Here is an 18,546-nt window from a genome sequence, read left to right as displayed (position 1 = left end):
ACAAAAACTGTGCTGATAACGGTCTTTAGTAATTAGGCAAAGGGGCCCTTTTTATCTCAAACGCTTGTCGAAACAACAACGACAACAATTTTTTTTCAAGAAATCCATTAGTAAACTATGTTACAACCGAAAATAGTTAAAACAGAATAATAATTTCTAAAATAAATTCAAATTACGGGGTGACCCTAATTTTATGCTCGGTAGTGTATATGCTACTCTACGTTACTTTCTGTCTTCTCTTAACGTTTTTAGACATGCCCAACTCAGTTGTATTATTTTTATATTAATCTCACATTTCATGACGTACCTAAGACGCTTTGCGGGGCTCAATCTCAGTTATTCTACATTTGCTTGAGGTAAATCAGTCTTAACTTGAGAATATCTAAATATTCTGATCATATTATTTATATTTTACTTCGGAGTAGTACGGTGAGATTAGGTTATGTTTTTTACTTCTAAAAACGTAGTGTACAATATCCTTTTTATCAACGCTAATGAAAGTGATGTTCTGTTACATTATACCTAATTAAGGGATAATAATAAATTTAAACAACCAGGCCACCATTTATATAAGTTTATTTTGAAAAAGAACCTTAACTTATCGGCTATCTTATTAAAAAGAAAAAAAATCAAAAAGAAAAATACACAACTATATTTACAAACACCTCATGCTAAATCTATAGCGCCAAATTTGAAATTTTACAAAAAGTGGTTACGAGAAATCGTCGTTATAAAATATTTAATTAAACTATATAGACTTAAAACTACATGAACAATTTGACATGAATATTTTAATATAAGTTTTTGGAATTTCCAAAAATTCGTTATTATAACAGTCAACTGAAGACTGTGGGTCAGTCTTTGGATATAATTGTTCTGAAGTATGTTCATATCATTGTTATTGCAAACGACAGGGAATTTACACTAGCACAGCAATATTATATAAAGTTTTATTTTGTGCATCTGGTAAATTTCACTATACATCATGTACCCAGGTGATGAGATTTATACGATTGGCAATATCTGTGGATGATACAAGGTTGTGTAAATGATTTGTTTCCTTTTTTGAAAAGAAACGATAATTTATCAGCCACAAATACGAATTAAATGTTTAGCCAATCAGTCAAAATCAAGAACCTGGTGTTGTCAACTCCATTGCTTTTTAAATAACCGTCTCTATTACACTACTAGTAACTAAACACATCTGGAGTGTATGATTCATGTTTTTAACATTAAAATATCTTTTATTGATCTTAAAAACAATTTATATACATTTTTATATTCATCAACAATTCATAAGTCTTGTGCGCATAATTCAAATTATACAAAAATTTGATTCATTAAACGAATGCAAATTTAAATAAACTACTCATGTTAGCAACATAGTCAAAAGTTTTGTGTCGGAAACATTATGAGCGTACGAGTAATTACATTTAAGGCCTCGATGGCAGAATAGGTATACACTTTTCCTGGCATCTGAGGAATTTCGTCAAGACTATGAAAAAGACATGAGATTCACAAAATAATAGTTATAAAACTGCTACAAGACCAATAGTTATATGAAAAGAACTTAATATGTGCCGTTACAGATATTAATAAAAAATATTAGAATCACATCGTTATTCTAAGAGTCAAAGAACGTGATTATAAAAACAAATGAGTAAGTGTAAACTCAAATTTTACTTCGTACAGATTAATTAATTATTCAAAAGTCAAGGACAATGATAGCATTGGAATAAATTGGGTTTTAAGTGAAGTGACTGCTACGCTAATGTATATAAAAATGATGTTAGAAACTAAACGCTTAACGTGCATATTCCACGTTAAGCGTTTAGTTTCAAAGAAGTTAAAATTATTGGTGAACAAACGGCTAAAGTTCAAAATAAGATTGATAGAGCAACTGACTTAGAAAAATCAAAACGTAATGTAGATCGTAAATCATCCGCACAGCGCTCCGTCGCTTAAGTAATTGTATAACGAGAAAACTGATATCTAGCCAAGTTAAGGTAGTAAACGTACGAGGCTGGTCTTTCAGACTGATAATTACTTTATTATTTAAGTCCAAAAATGACCAAAGATTACTTTTAAAACAATTTCATTAACCGGATTTGTGTTCTTTGATTCACGTAACTTACTAGTTTTGAGGTTTGATCCTTTTATTTTAATTTGGCAAACTAGTCTAGAAGTAGCGGAAGGCCGACAAATAAGTAATAAAAATGTGTACTCTAGCCCCTTACGAAATGCTGGTAGGAACAACATAGATTGCAAACATCTTTCAAAAAGGTGTAGGGAAGGTTTCTAATAAACACAAAAACAATGCTCTCGTACAATATATCCAACAATTTCTTTTGCATCCGCTGTGAAAACACGAGAAGAAACATTCTAAGACTTCTCAGAACGGCTCAAATGCGTTTAAAATAAGGTGGCGTAAAAATCTGCGCTTTTGCCCGCTAAATTTTTTATCTGCACAAAATAACCATAGGAGAGTCGAATTTGCAAATTGATTCTTAATTTACGGGGAGGAATTTTGGACCAAGGTAGTATTCACCAATGAAAAGAAGTTTCTTTTCATTGGAAGGATAAAAGTTTATCGTCCTAGAAACTTAAGATTCGAATAGAATTCGAGAACTCAGCGTATAGAAACCAGACGCAAGCATTCGTCATAAGAGATCCCGCTTAAATAAAAACGGTGCACCTGTCAACAAAAGTATTTTGACAATGGAAAATTGAGGAATCTGTACTATGAAACATCGGAAATATTCCCCATACTTTCATCTATTCTCGAAACTGTTTATCTTCCTCGCTAGTCATTGCTTATTGTCCAGTCAAGAAGTCATTGTGGCTATAAATAAGTACATTACAGGCCATTTAGGAAAGGTCTGCAAACACAGCATGCACTGTTTGCAGTAAATGTTCTTTCACAGAGATGCCTAGATATGAATCAGGAAGTATATGCCTGTTTCATTGATATTGAGAAGGCATTTTACAGATATTTTCAGCATAAACGACTCAAAGAAATTTTGTTAAATAAAAACATAGACAGTCGAGACATTATGCAACGTCTATTGGAATCAAACAGCGAAAGTGAAAGTTGAAAATGAACTGACTGAGGATATCCAGATTCGTGGGGTGTGCTAAGGGTGTATTTCATCACCATTGTTGTTTAATGTATATAGTGAAGCCATCTCATAATTGGTATTGGCCGAAGTCAATGAGAGCCTCATAATAAACGATGAGCCTTAATAACATAAGATATGCTGACGATACCGTCCTTCTGGCGGGAACATTAGAAGAATTACAACACCTTGCTCAACAACTAAATATACATTGCAACGATTATGGACTAAAAATAAATTTGAAGAAAACAAAGTTCATGATATTTACAAAAGCATAAAACATCAAACTTAAGCTAGTACTAGATAATAAAGAAATTGAACAAATATCTTCATACAAATACCATGGAGCATGTACCACAGAAGATACTGATTAAACAAAAGAAATAAGATGCCGCATTGAAATTGCACGATCAACTTTTAACAGAATAACAAAAATTTTTTTGTAATCGCAATATCAATATAACGCTCCGGATAAGAATGCTTCGATGTTATATTTTCTCCACACTTTTGTATGGGGCTGAGGCTTGGACATTGAAACAGTTTAACATTAAAAACCGGGAAGCATTCGCAATGTGGTATTACCGGCGTATTCTGAAAATATCATGGATGAATCGCAAAACAAATGCACAAGTTCTCGAACAACCAGGAAAACAATGCGAAGTTATAAATTCCGTAAAAATCAAGTTGGAATACTTATCACATCATGTGAGGTGAAAAATACGAACTATTAAGGAATCTAATGCAAGGCAAAATCAAAGGCAGAAGAAGCGTAGGAAGACGTAAAATCTCGTGACTACGAAATCACGTGAAACGCGAATGCAGTTCAATTGAACTATTCAGGAGCTTAACCAACAAAATTATAATTGCCAGAATAATTTCCAGTCTCCGATAGGAGCGGAACTTGAAGAAGGATAACTAGAGATATACTACAAAGCGCAGTTACCGGTACTAAAACACTGTTAGATGAAATGTAATAGTATAAGAAATTATTTTAAAAAATATAATTTTTTTGAAGGCCTAAATTGTTGTTTTTATTATCAAGCCGACTTTTCAAACCACCAACATATACGAAGATAAAATTTAGAGTATAAACAAAATCCAAATTATAGTTTCGAATTCTTCAATAATTGTCTCTGAATTATAAGTGACATCTTCTGGCAAAAGAGAATTAGTAATGCGAATATATGGATTTTAACAGGAATATAATAAATTTTGATAATTAAATTGTATTGCAAATTATGCTACAGTTGAATACACGGTATCATAATAAAGCAATGGAGTTAAGATACATATAAAAGTTTGGAGTATTACTTACAAATATATTTTTCTATAAACTATGTAGTACCCAACGTTACTTAAATATGAATATAAAATCTAACAATAAAATAACAATTTAAAATAGTTTGTAATATGGAGTTATCTATATACCTTATTCCAATGGATACAAATGCAGCACTAATCAAATGAACAAATAAAGTAAATATGCAACCAATGATGGGTAGTAATTCTCAAAAGTTACTGAAACTAGATGTTTTAATCGTCGCAGGACAATCTATTATCTGTTTGGTTTACGTTTCTTGTACGGCTAATTGAAATAAGGTATATAAATACTTTTGTGCTAAATCGGCGTGAAGACAATAAGGTACTTTTTAAGTATCATACAATACATGATCAAGATATTTGGTTGTAACGTATATAAATAAATAATTTATTTCTACTTAAGCGTTATGTAAATGTTTATTTTCTCCTAACATCATTTTTTCTCGTTCTAAAATATTATAATAAATATTAATACAAATATTATTTTTTGAAACAATTGTTTTAATGATTGCTGCAGGATCTCCTGGACCAATATATTAAGTTTATTACACTAATATATGGGTTTATAACTATAAGGATCAAAAACAGATATTTTTGTTACTGAAACCATCAATATTGGATTAGCAAATTCCACCAATAATCAAATCTTATGATATTTGAAAGCTTCTAGAAGACCAAAAGTTATAAGATCTATTCCTTTATCAACCAATTCTTATGAAAATTCAAATAAATACTAAAAAACATTCCAACATATAATTATTTACTTCTTCGGTTTTATTTCATATATAGAATTCACCTATAATCCCAATAATGTAATTACCATTCTTATGCACATAAAAGGCGATATAACATATCTCAGCAACTATAGGCCAATTTCTCTTCTGTCCCCTCTTTATAAACTATTCACTAAAATCATAATCAAACACCTGGACAATAAATTAGACTTTATCAACCGAACGAGCAGGCTGGTTTTAGAAATAGATTCGGGACAAACGATCATTTGTAAAAAATTAAGACTCTAATAGAGAGATCAGTGGAAAATAATAGATCAATTGTACTAAAGTCCGACTTTCAAAAACTTTTGATACTATTGAGCTTCCGGCAACACTAGCATCATTACATCAAAGCAGGGTGGACTACAGATATGCCAGGTCGATCGAACATATATATACAAATGTGCAAACGTAAAACTCCACGAATACACAGATAAGTATCAGATACGAAAAGGAGTTAGACAAGGAGATACAATATCTCCTAAATTATTTAAAGCAGTGTTAGAATACGCTTTTAAAATCTTAAGTGTGATTAGTCGTACTACGTACTCTCTACGCTACTTTACGGAGTTGAAGGGTGGACGTTAACAGCAGCAACTATAAAGAAGTTAGCGGCTCTAGAAATGTGGCTGTATCGACGCATACTGAGAATACCTTGGTCAGAAAGAGTGACCAACACAGAGGTATTAAGATGAATGGGTAAAGAGGTGGAATTGTTAACAACTGTTAAAAGAAGGAAAGCGTCATACCTGGGCCATGTGTTCCGTAATGATAAGTATAGTCTGCTACAGCTTATCGTGGAAGGCAAGATTGAAGGTAGAAGAGGTTTGGGCAGAAAGAAGAAATCCTGGCTGAGAAACTTGAGAGAATGGTTTCAAATACCAGAAGCTGCGAACATAATACATGTGGCACAAAACAGACAAACCTATCGTTTGATGGTCGCCAACCTTCGGTAGAAGACGGCACATAAAGAAGAAGTGTGATAGAGTTGGTGTGAATATTGATGGAGAATACTTGAATCACCTCGGCTTTGCTGATAATATTGTCTTAATCACTGATAACCTAGATGATGCTGATTAGATACAAAAAATTTTGCGACTAATGTTAAAAATTCTTGACCAGTCTGATAGCGAGTAATAATTTACGGATAGATGGAGAAGAAATACAAGATACAATACAATACAAGAAAAACAAGTCCATAAACAACTACTTAGGCGATGAGGTAAAAATTGATAAGGATAATCAAACTTACGAGATATATCGCCATATACGTCTGGACTGGGCGGCTTTTGGGAAGCTGAGAGACATATTGAAGTCGAAAATTCTTATTTATTTGAAAAGGAGAGCGTACGAGCAATATAGCAATGTGTTTGACCTGTGACAACATACGGTGCCGAAACATTAACCTTGACAAAACGTTCAATACACTAACTGTATTGAACGCAGTAGAAATAACAGCAGAACGCAGAAAAGACAGAATACCGAACACCGCCATAATAAGACAGAGCGCGAAAATAGTTGATATTTTACAACATATCACACAGTCAAAATGAAGATGGGCAGGTTACAGAGCTCGAATGACTGACAACCGTTGGATCAGAAGACTAATAATATGGAGACCTAGAGATGATAAAACAAGTAGAGGTAGATGACCAACCAGATGGAGTAACGATATAAACATGATAACACGCAGCTGGATAAACAGAGCTCAACACCGGAATATGTGAAAGAAGTTGGAGGAGGCCTATATTCAGCAGTGAAGAATGGCTAACGGTTGTGATAGAATTCATTATGGGCAATAAGGAAGTAATAAAACCCTGTATTTACTGCTTCAGAGATACGAATGGCGATAAAAATGAATTTAATTTAGTGTCAAATCATAGATTGAACTTACAATTTCGGCACAAAACAAAACAAGGCACAGCAAATGATTCGATGGAGAAATAAGAGAAGACGAACTAGGACTCTAGTCCTAAGTAGTCTTGAATAATCTGCAGTTCCACTGCAGACATTATTGGAAGAAGTTGAAGAGAATAAAAAGTGTACTGGTATAATTCAAATAAAAGCCACACGATTTTCCTATTATAAACTTATTATTATATTGTTTCCAATGGCCAACAAAACAGTATTCTTTGGAATATTTGGAGAAAATAAACTTACGTCTACCTTTCTAATATGATATAAACTGTTTGTACCTTTTTATCCATTCCTTAAATAATTCGCATATAATACGTAAAAATTAACAAATCACTATATAATCTGGGTTGCATCAATGTTTAATTTTTAAAAAACAACATAATTACTGACTTAAGGTTTGAGTTGCTCGATAAATTAAACAGTATGTAATAAAATTAAATAAAAAACTGCTATATTCTATAACTGTCATGTGTTGAACATAATTATGTAACATGTTTTTTAGAAGCATATAACTCGAAGTTTGCAACATTCTTTCCAGTGGCAGAGACATTTTGATATCTCAAAGCTTATCGTTTAGTATTGTTGGTCGTTTACTCATAATAGACTAACTCATGAACCACGCTAGTATAATCATGCATATTTACTTCGAAAAACATTGTTCGTTTTGTGAAACGCATCGTGGACTGTGCCAGTTTAAGGTTGACATAATGCCGTACATCAGAGCAATTAATTCGATTAACAATAAAACTTTTTTGTAGTACGTTTACTGTAAATGATCATATGCATTCTTTGATACGTCGTGTCGTGCATGCCAAAGGAGCTATTGCTGCTGTGCAAGAATTGAAGCCCCACGACCACTCACCTCGGGGTACATTGAGCGATTTTCACAAGCAAAATTGGTTCAGCAAAAAAGTTCATTTTTGGTTGAATGGTAAGTCAATAATTAAAACTGTCGCATTTGGGATGAAAATAATTCTAAAGCTATTATTAAAATAGCGTTACATTAAAAAAATCCGAACTGTGGTTTCTACAAAATGGCGCAACATCCACACATAGGTGTGGATGTAGAGCCATTTTGTAGATCCAATTAGGTAAAAAATAAATGAAATGGTAAAAATGATCTTAAATAAATTCAATTTCATTGCAATTAATACAATTTATATTTATTTTAATTCATTTAAAGTTATAAACCTCTAAAAAACAGCCAATATATAAAAATAAACTCAATAAAATACTAACAACAGTTATAAGGTCAAAAATATTTAAAATAAATAAATATAAAAACCTTTCTTGTATGTGGTACGCAAGGATAAACATTTTCAAACCATTTTTAAGTGATTTATATCATTGTAAAATAATACAATAAAAATAAAAATTCAAATTATTTCAAACTGTGTAAATCTATGTAAATCTTTTGTTTGAGAGTTACTATAGCATTGTAGTAATATTTGATATGGAAAGTAATAATTACAACTAAAGTGTACACAGCTGTTGTAACAAAATAAAAACAAAGCATTTTATGTTCTTCATGCACCACACATTCTTTGTTTTTTACTTCACTTCACGTGGCAAGATAATAAAACAAAATATGTAATGATAAGGATATACTAACGAAATAAAAGCAATGGTATGCGGAGATACAGCAAACGCGGTTTAAGGTTGAAACCTTGGTATTCATTCTAAGACATGTGTACCGAATTAAATAAACAATGAACTATTACGAGAATTAATAATAATTAAATTAACATCAATTATATTTATTTCCTTAATGAACTTTAACTCATAGGTGCAAATAATCATCAAATTTTAAATGGTTGCAATAAACAATCAAAACAATTTATAGGTTCAGATAAAACTAGGTAAGAATTACTGGAATTGAAACTAATTACCATGATTTACACTACTTTACGAAACAACGAACACAACGAATTCAATATAGGTGCATTGGTTCACTGTCGAGTTGCGTCTGTCCCTCTTGTCGACGATCACGTTCTTGTGGTTCGCGAGAGGCATTCCCCGCGCGGTACTATAGGGATCTTAGGGATACAGGGAGGACAAATGTATCGATTAATTTACACAACCATATTTGAATTTAAACAACATATGTGTGAACTGCTAGTTACTGCTAATTAAGGTTAGTTATTGTTAATTAAGTTAGTGTTATCTGCTACTTGCCACGATTTACTTAACCGATGTAGCTAAAATGGGTTTATTTAAAACCTGCGCGACCAAAATTAACCCTAACCGGAATTTGTTATATATGACACTAAATTTTGAGGCAATAGCTTCACAAAGTACTACATGTACTAGAAAATACACCATGACAACTAACCTCAATTAGTGTAAGATACAAAATAATTTTTATTCTGTAATTTGTACTAATTTTGTTTATTATAGCACCCTGATGATGTAAATAAAGATTTGCGAAAGCTTGGTATACTAAAAAGAGTACTTCTTTGTCCTGTCTTCGGCTGCATACCCAAATAGTTGTGTTTATATATATATATATATATATATATATATATATATATATATATATATATATATATATATATATATATTTATTTCTATTAATAACAATATAAACCTAATTTTTAGTTCTTTAATTTAGATTTTGCTTTCCATATCATTACATTACCAAAACATTTAAGCATAAATACATAAGTGAAATATTGCACGATATCCCTTAATCATAAATAAAGGTTGCGAGAATTATGAAGATAGTAATTAAGTTTTTGGTCCCCATAATATGTGGTCACAACCCGCAATTACTTACTGCTCTTTACTGAAATACCACGTATACCTTTTTAGTTAAGTTAGTATAGTTTCAAATGTATACAAAATAGAAAAATTTCCCAAAATATGGGAAATACAGTAGTCAAATATAGAAAAAAATTTCAAAATTCGGATTTGGGAATTTTGTGAATACACGGTTTCTGTCACATAGTAAACCTCGTGTATATTCTATGTAAAAATAACCAAACAGGCAGATGCTCAAGTCATACGTCCTTCCAAATGATTTCTCAGTCTGTCAAGGCAGACCAAATCTCCAACTTGGTTGTATCTTTGACATACACGGACTTTGACTTACACAGACATTCACGTGATGTAATTTTTGTATTTATTGGTTATAATTAATGTGATGTTTAAAATGTGATATAATATATATATATATATATATATATATATATATATATATATATATATATATATATATATATTGCAATGAAAGTCAAAAGTCTAAATAGATTGGAAGCGTTCGAATTGTGGTGGTACCGTCGCATGCTCAAAATCAGACATATCCAACAAACTTGTGCTAGAAACTATCCAAGAGCGAGAATTGGTCAAGATCATCAAAATGAGGAAGGCCGCTTACTCCGCTTGATCATTCAGGTCAAAATAGAAGGAAAACGCTTGATTGAAAGAAAACAACTGTCCTAGCTGCTTAAAATTAGACAATGGTCAGGTCGAGGAATTGTCATCTAGCTACAGACCGAGAAGCAACTTGCTAATATGACGATAGCCAACGCTTGAAAACAAGTATGGCACGCAAAGAAGAAGATATATGCAACACAACCATAAAGGTCATATTGGTATTAAAGAATTGTAGAAAACATACCTTTTTTAAAAGTTTCTCATTTTATATTATTGTAATTTTTTCCATTTAACACACGCTAATATAGCTATAATTCTATGAGCTTCAAGGCACGAACGCTTTGTCCTATCTGTTTGAAACCTTCTACTTCTGAACCTTCTATTCTACTATGAAATATTTCGCCATATACTGTCATATACATATACTCATCAGAAATAGTTATAGATCGAATACACCAACGATGTAATATACTCAGGGCAGAACCTATGAATAAATTTACATATAGCCGATACACGACGAAACTGACGTCACATTACTAGCTACAAAGTCCAACGTGAATTTGACAGGTGATTTACGTGAATATAGTTATCCTCGATATTTTAATGTTAAACTGGTAACATGATGTGTTAAGTCAATAATTTAATGTATTCTTTCTGTTAAATCAATAAATTAGTTAAATTTTTAATATGCAGTTCATCGTCGTTGAAGGCATTGAATACGAGTTGAATACAAAAAACATTAAAAATGTTTCGTTGTACTGCATGTAATACAGCAAAAACACAACAGACAATAAAAGATAAGATTACCTTTCATTTGTAAGTATTACGAATATGTCAGAAATTAAGAATTATATTTTTATAACACTTTTGTTGCCGTAACATTTTCTAATCTCAAAGTCACATCATTGACGTGCAAACCATTGGTGATGTGCAACTACGGTTCACCACTGACATTTCAGAAACAAGAATCGACCTTGTTACTAGCTACTTTGGACGCAAGTATTTGTTCCTAGGTTCCATCCTGAGTATATTGCATCGTTGGAATACACACTCGGAAACAGAAAGACATGACTCTTAACCTCATTTCCCACGAGTATGTAGGCGCCATTTATCTTGGATGGCAAAATAATTGTGTGTTTACTAGACCGCGAAATTTTGAGATACCAGAAACAAATTTCTGTGTTACGCGTTAGAAGATATCAATGGACAATAAAACTATATTGCAAGATAAAAGCAGTCTTTGCGTAATGTACATAAAAATTAGTGCCATTACTTTAATTCTCTTTAAATAGATACAAACATGCCAGACCGAAACTAATAAATATTAAAAAATGATATATTTATTATATTTTTTAGGTATATCTTATAATAATCTCCATAATTAACGCTAGCTTTATCAATAAAGATATATTTGTTTGCCAAACTATTTTATTGCACATATCCACTATAACAAATTAACTTTCCCGTAAATGTGTTGTGAGATATAAAAATTGTGCTATTCTAAAAGTTCAGTACAGTAAACAATCTTGTAAAAGTGTAGGTTTTCACGGCCGATATCTTGTAATACATTGTTGCCGAGTATATAATCTGTGGTCTGGAATTATTTCCTCGTGACATTTAGTCTGCGACCGTTGCCGCTTCAACTTTGACATTATTTACCAACGTCCAGACGAAAGGACAGGAAGAAATAATTCTAGACCTTGGCCTATAATCTGGAAAACAATGTATCATTACAATATTGTTAGCCATACTAAATAAATTACACTTAATATAATCACAGTTCTGATCTGTTTCTTTAAAAACACATTAAAAAGTTATCACTGGTTTAATGTAGACTAAATATTTGAAAAAGCAGGTTACCTATCTTTATTTGTAAAAGAAAATAACTACAATTAACTTGTAAGTGTTAAACAATTATTATGAGTTAGTAATTTCAAGCATGTTTCTTCAGGGTTAGAGATAGTACCGTGATTAAACGCTGTACCTTTGATATTCAATGTCAGCAATAATAAAAATGTCACGAATACATGGATGCTAACGGTCTACAGACACAATACGTGTATTTCGTATATTATTAATCAAAAGGTTTGGATCATCGAGGTATTTTTTAAATGTCCATAGGTGTCATGTCGGCATGACGTTTTGGACACTAGCCGTTTTTGTTACTCTTAGGACCGATTGTTCGAACTCTAATCAAAACTTACTTGTAATCAAATATTTAATTACAATCAATTACGTCTCAGCAGCTGTCAAAATGATTAAAAATTGCTTATTATTATTATTATTATTGATTTGTAAATAAAAACATGAAATTAACATCAAAAAGAGTTTAATTATGGTTTATTTTAAATTAAAACGTAAAATAATAAAGCTGAATAAAATAAATCAGTCAACATAACCTCAAAATGTGACGTATTTGATTTTAATTAAATATTTGATTACAATTAAGTTTTGATTAGCGTTCAAACAATCGGCCCTTAAATTCATTATATATCAAAATCTAAGAATAACGGGCCATGGCTCCTAAGCTGCACTATTAACAGATGTTAAAAATATTATTGAAGCATTGGAGCAAATAAGAAATCAAATATCTGAAACTCCGAATCTCTATACACGCTATTTGAATTGTCTGAATTGGAGTTTGTAGATTTACTGAAAAATTTCGATTGAATGTAACCATCTGTCATCGTGCACAATAATGAGATATTTATCCATTCCCTTTATCGATTATTTTGCAACAAACGTCTTGTGCAAAATCCAAATCGTGTGAGAACGATTACCGGGCGTGGTATACATGACAATAGCTAATGCAAGTTATGAAAAAGACGAATACTTATTTATCAAAATCGTGGATACCACGCATTGCCTTCATATCCTAACTTCTACAGCATACTATTTCACATACATATACAGTATATATTAATATTTGAGGAAGTGTGGAAAAGCAGATGCGCAGTCAAAATGTTTAGATTTAAAAAATGATTTCCATAAATAATAATAAATGAAACAAAGAAAGGTAATGAATCAAAATCTTGATTCACATTAATTTTCTTAATATTTAAATTGTTCAATAATCTAATATTTTATTTCGAAGTCGATCTATTCTAGTATTGGTCAATTTATTTTATCATGTTCGTACAGGATAGGACGGATTTTTACTTGAAATTAATAGTTAAAATGCCCACAAACACAGTGGTTAAGGTATATATTTTTACAAAGGCAATCCTGTTCGGTTCTGAAGCTAAACCAAGAATATATGTATCTCTTTTCAATAAATGACATTCACCATACTAGGTTGTACATCAGTTCTGAAGTCTTTAAAGACTTATGTCTGTTTTTAACTGTTTCATAAGAAATAATGCTCTACTAGAAATGATTTTCTATAATGGACAGACTCCATTGACCAGAGTTACAATTAATCAAATATCTGCTCTGAAATCCGTGACACCTTGTAGAGGTAAAGGAATCTTCATACTCGGTTATGGTCTCTAATTCTGTGAAGTGAGCACGACCTAGAGGCAGCTAACGACGGTTCAACTTCGGTTGGACTCTGCCGGGAGTGTCCCGTATTACAAGAATGGACCAGAAACAAACAAAGCAAACAAAGAAGCCCAAACACCCAAATCATCTGGAAACTATGGAACCGATCCCGTTACAGGCGTATATCACAAAATAAAGAGGTCCCACTGAAAAACAATCAAGTGCAGCACAGCCAGGAAAGGGTTTACCAACTTGTTGGTTGAAGCATCATACGGGGAATAACCTAACCAATCTTTGGGTGTTTAGCGTGTATTCCGCTCCGAACCATTCTGCCTTGTTCACAAGCCCTGTAGTGTACGGAAATATGCTTCTCACAATTTGTGTTCCTTCCATTCCATTTCGTTTAACGATAATGAGTGACTGATTAAATTAGCGATGGATGAAATATACAGTGAAATAGGAGAAATATGGCTATTCAAAATAAAGAGAATCATAAAATTATGTAGGTCAATTGTAGGAATGAATGTGAATATCAAATAGATGTGACGCAATAAATAAAGACTTAGACGCCATAAAAAGAGAGATAATAACAAAACAGCGTAGATTTCATTTCAAAATAAAGCTTTACTCTTTTTTTACAGACTTGTGGAACTTTATTTCAAAATTTACTACTAATTTTTTAACTCAAGTGTTAAGTAAAACAAAAACTTAAAATAGACTATACTTAATGTTTGAAATAATGTTGACGTTTTCGACTAATAATATTGATATCAAAACATATTTCGAGTTTATTTAATAGAAATTCCCTATTTGTCCCACCTTACTTTGTCAGTCTAGTTTATAAACTTTTGTATTTTACATTTAACTAAAAACTTAATTAAAAACTTGATTAGTTATCGTAGTAAAAAATAATTAGTACTACAGTTACACTATGTTCAGGAAACTTTCATCTAAAACCCGTTATTAAAACTGTTTTCTCCTTAAATATAAGTATTAAGTTTACATTATGAACAAGCCTGCATTTCTTAAATATCCATCAATAAACATTTGTCCATAAACTGTCAACACACGAGAAAACTGAAAAAGGTTTTATTTAAATTTTTTAACACTAATTTTTTCGAAGGATGCTGTAACTTTTTAAATTTGATGCATTTCACAACATCTGCTGATGTGAGAGCGTCAGAAAAAATTATTCGGGTGCATTTATTTTCATTCAATGATTTATTTATAAATGCCAAACATCTAATTTTTTTTCACCTCCTTGTCGCTCACCATAAAGGTAAAAACATAGTGCAGCGACAAGATTTGTGACTAGTAATGCGACCAATGTTAGGACAATATATCTGAATTGATACGTAGAAAGAGGAGAAACGACTTTTAGGTAGCACAGTGACAAAGTTAGTGACAATGTTAGATTTAATATAATATGTTCCTTGCTCGACAAGCTATAAATTTTTCTTCGTCGTAAAATTTTTAATGGTGAGAGCAACCGCTACTCCAAAATGAAGAATGGAAAAAACTTGTGTTTACAATAGGAATTAGAATTTTTTTATTTCTTTGAAGATGGTGGTAGACCCGACATAGACTAGAAGTACAAGTACGAATTGTACTTTACTTCTCTTTATTAATCGTTTTGTCTCCATTTAAAAATCGCACAATGAGTCTCGCTATATGTGTATCTTCGCGTTTTAGTCGCGTTGCCTTGAACCTCGATACTGCATTATGCTTTATCCTAAGGATGCCAAATGTATATTATTTTTATTTAAATTTGGTCAAGAATTAATATTAGCGACAAATTTGGGAATAATAGAAAATTTTTCAAAAATTAGAGAATCTTTATATCAACAAATTTACTTATAGTAAGGGGAAGCAGATATACTGAACATCTGTTGTTGATTGTGTTTATCGTATTTCGTCGCAATCGTGGTATTTTTACTAATAATTGTGCAATATACAATTTATAATCTATTTATAATATATTTATGCATGAGAGAGTAATACTCATAAATAATTAATACTTTTGGATATAAGTTGTAGCAGTTTTTCTAGTTAAATTGATTAAACTAATAAAAGTTATTTATTTCAATAAATAGAAGTAACTGACCGAACATAAAAGTATGGATTAAGACGATGGTAACTTGCCACCTCTCTGTATGCCCGCACTACCACCAACGACTCTAACTCTTGGTGAGAGGCCACCGACCTTTCCGTTCCCCGTTGCGATCGAACATTGATCGACCAACAACGATCCACCCTTTACCTAGGTTTAGAATTGATCAGTTGTCGTCCCACTGTTTTTTGGGTATTGAGCGAAGATCATCTTTGCCTCACCCATCGGAGTGTAGCTAATATTTATTTTCCACGGTATCCACATCGAATCGCGGCCCCGTCAATTTTATTTACAAAGGATTCGTCTTGTAGAAGACTGTAGATTTAAAGTAGAAAAGGGTATCGAAACTCTTTAAATTGCCGTGGTAAGTCATCTGCCATCTGATGTGCATAGCCGTCAAATACACGAAATTTCTATGCTCCTAATTACTTAAAGCCTACTGAAATAATTTATTACATTTGAGTTATTTCATTTCCAATACTAAGCACCATTTTATACAGTTGAGCTCTAAATTATTTTGAGTTAAAATGGTGCAATTATGGATTTTTTTCCAACTTACACTTAAGCATCCTGCAAACTCCTTTTACTACTCTCTCATATATATAAGTAATGGGATTATCTTTGATGCACGTGCGTTTATCTTGGAAAGACGTACAGTATGAAAGGGCGTTATCTACTATATAAAGGGGTACCTACTATCCTCTATACTGAGCAAATTAAATATATATTTATAACATGTTTTTATGAGATCATGTAAATTGATGATAGTTTTTATACGTTTTAGGTAGTTTTGTTTATAATGTAAATAAATGTACAGCTTTTTGATACTTTAACATAATTAATCTTAAATATACTTATATAAAACGAATACTAAAGAACTATAATAAATTTGGCTAAGATCATCTTCAGAATTTTCGGTTTTCTTTTGCGAGGACAGTGCGGACACCCTGTATTTACATTATTACGTTATCTGACTGCTAGACATCTATTAGTGCCTTTGAAAATCATTAATCTTCATTTACTATATAGGTACATTTATAGCTAACAGACACATACAAGATAGCAAAACACGACCTCTGTGATTCGGTGTAAAAAGTAGACATAATTAATTACGCAAAATAGATTACAAACACTCTTAACTCTTTTTGAACAATCCATTTTATTTTAAGATATGTTAAGAACAATCAGAATCCCAACAAGTATCTAATTTTGCTGATATAGCTAAGCTGATAAATAAATCGTAATAAAATGCTTGTCTTTGACGTGTAAACAAAAAGAGATGTCACTACAGCAGGACAATTTCTGAACCAATACATCTAATTTTTACACCAGGTAACATCTTAACATTTAAGCATTATTTAGGATAATGTCAAAATACTCGAACCATATAAAATCGTTTGCATCAACAATGATCACCTTTATGTATCCATCTCATGAATATTTTTTGGTTGGCCACACTATAAAGTCACTAAAAAACTAATGATCACACATAGTATGGTTCATTTAAAGATATATTGAAAATTGTTTTGGGCGTTTAAAAATCCTCTAATTATCGTAGCACAAACAGCTAATAGAAACTCGGCAGTGAATTCCTAAAATAAAAAAAATATATTTAAACATTTATCCATATAGGTAGCAATGAAAGTTCATAAATATGCTAAATGTGGTACAGGGAGTTTTTCTCACTGCTTTTTTGTATAATATTGAACCATTTTTTTCTAATAAGTCTACTAAATAACGACAAAAATTGTATGTTCGTATATTTTATGTACAGATATTTTATTGGTTGTCCTTTAACTACACTTAAGTATCTAACAAATCTAATCTTGCGGATTTTCGAATAAGAAACTGTAATTGTGAGTGGACGAGTCTTCATATTGTCATCCAACTGCTAATATCCTAAGGTATATTTCCTTTTTAAAGGGTTAAAATATTTCGCATTTAAAGTGTAGTAATCATATTTTGGAAAAATTTATTTATATATCTATTTAAACAATTAAAATTATTAAAATATGTCAAAATATGTTAAAAAGGAATAAGAATTGGTAAGGATGCCGAGTTATTTTAAGACCGAAAAAGGATCTGGACAAACTTTACAATATATTACAGCTAAGTACTATATAAGTACATTCAACATGAAGACTGGTAGTCAAATTCAGATTCTCGGGACAGCTGTCTGACTCCGAGCGGCGGGTAGGATATGGCCATTATGAACGCTGGTTTTCTGCGCCGACAGTGTAGAGCGTTGACTGATCATTGTAGCTTGGAACTTACAGGCTTAGAGCAGTACTATTCTTTCAATATTTCTGCCGACAATTTGCCTTATTCTGTGCGTTTATTTTCTACTTCCTTTATTACTTATTTTATCTTTTTCGTTGGATATCTTATCACTTGTTCTTTCGGTTCGTTGTGGTTTTTGCTGAATTCATTGTATTTATATTGTTATTTTTTCTGT

At 31.6% G+C, this 18,546-nt stretch overlaps 1 protein-coding gene across 4 annotated transcripts in view; it reads right to left on the bottom strand.

The window, feature by feature from the left end:
- Positions 1-559: 559 nt before the first annotated feature.
- Positions 560-18,546, bottom strand: part of Crtc (CREB-regulated transcription coactivator) — a 211,480-nt gene continuing 193,493 nt past the window's right edge. For all 4 annotated transcript variants that reach the window (XM_072523620.1, XM_072523621.1, XM_072523619.1 and 1 more), the window contains one exon: positions 560-17,683. In XM_072523620.1, coding sequence (XP_072379721.1) covers positions 17,659-17,683 — 25 coding nt within the window. In that variant the 3' untranslated portion in view covers positions 560-17,658. The remainder of the gene's footprint in view (positions 17,684-18,546) is intronic.

This window comes from Diabrotica undecimpunctata, chromosome 2 (genome assembly GCF_040954645.1).
Source record: "Diabrotica undecimpunctata isolate CICGRU chromosome 2, icDiaUnde3, whole genome shotgun sequence".
NCBI lineage: Eukaryota > Metazoa > Arthropoda > Insecta > Coleoptera > Chrysomelidae > Diabrotica > Diabrotica undecimpunctata.
This window is presented reverse-complemented; position numbering and strand designations above follow the sequence as displayed.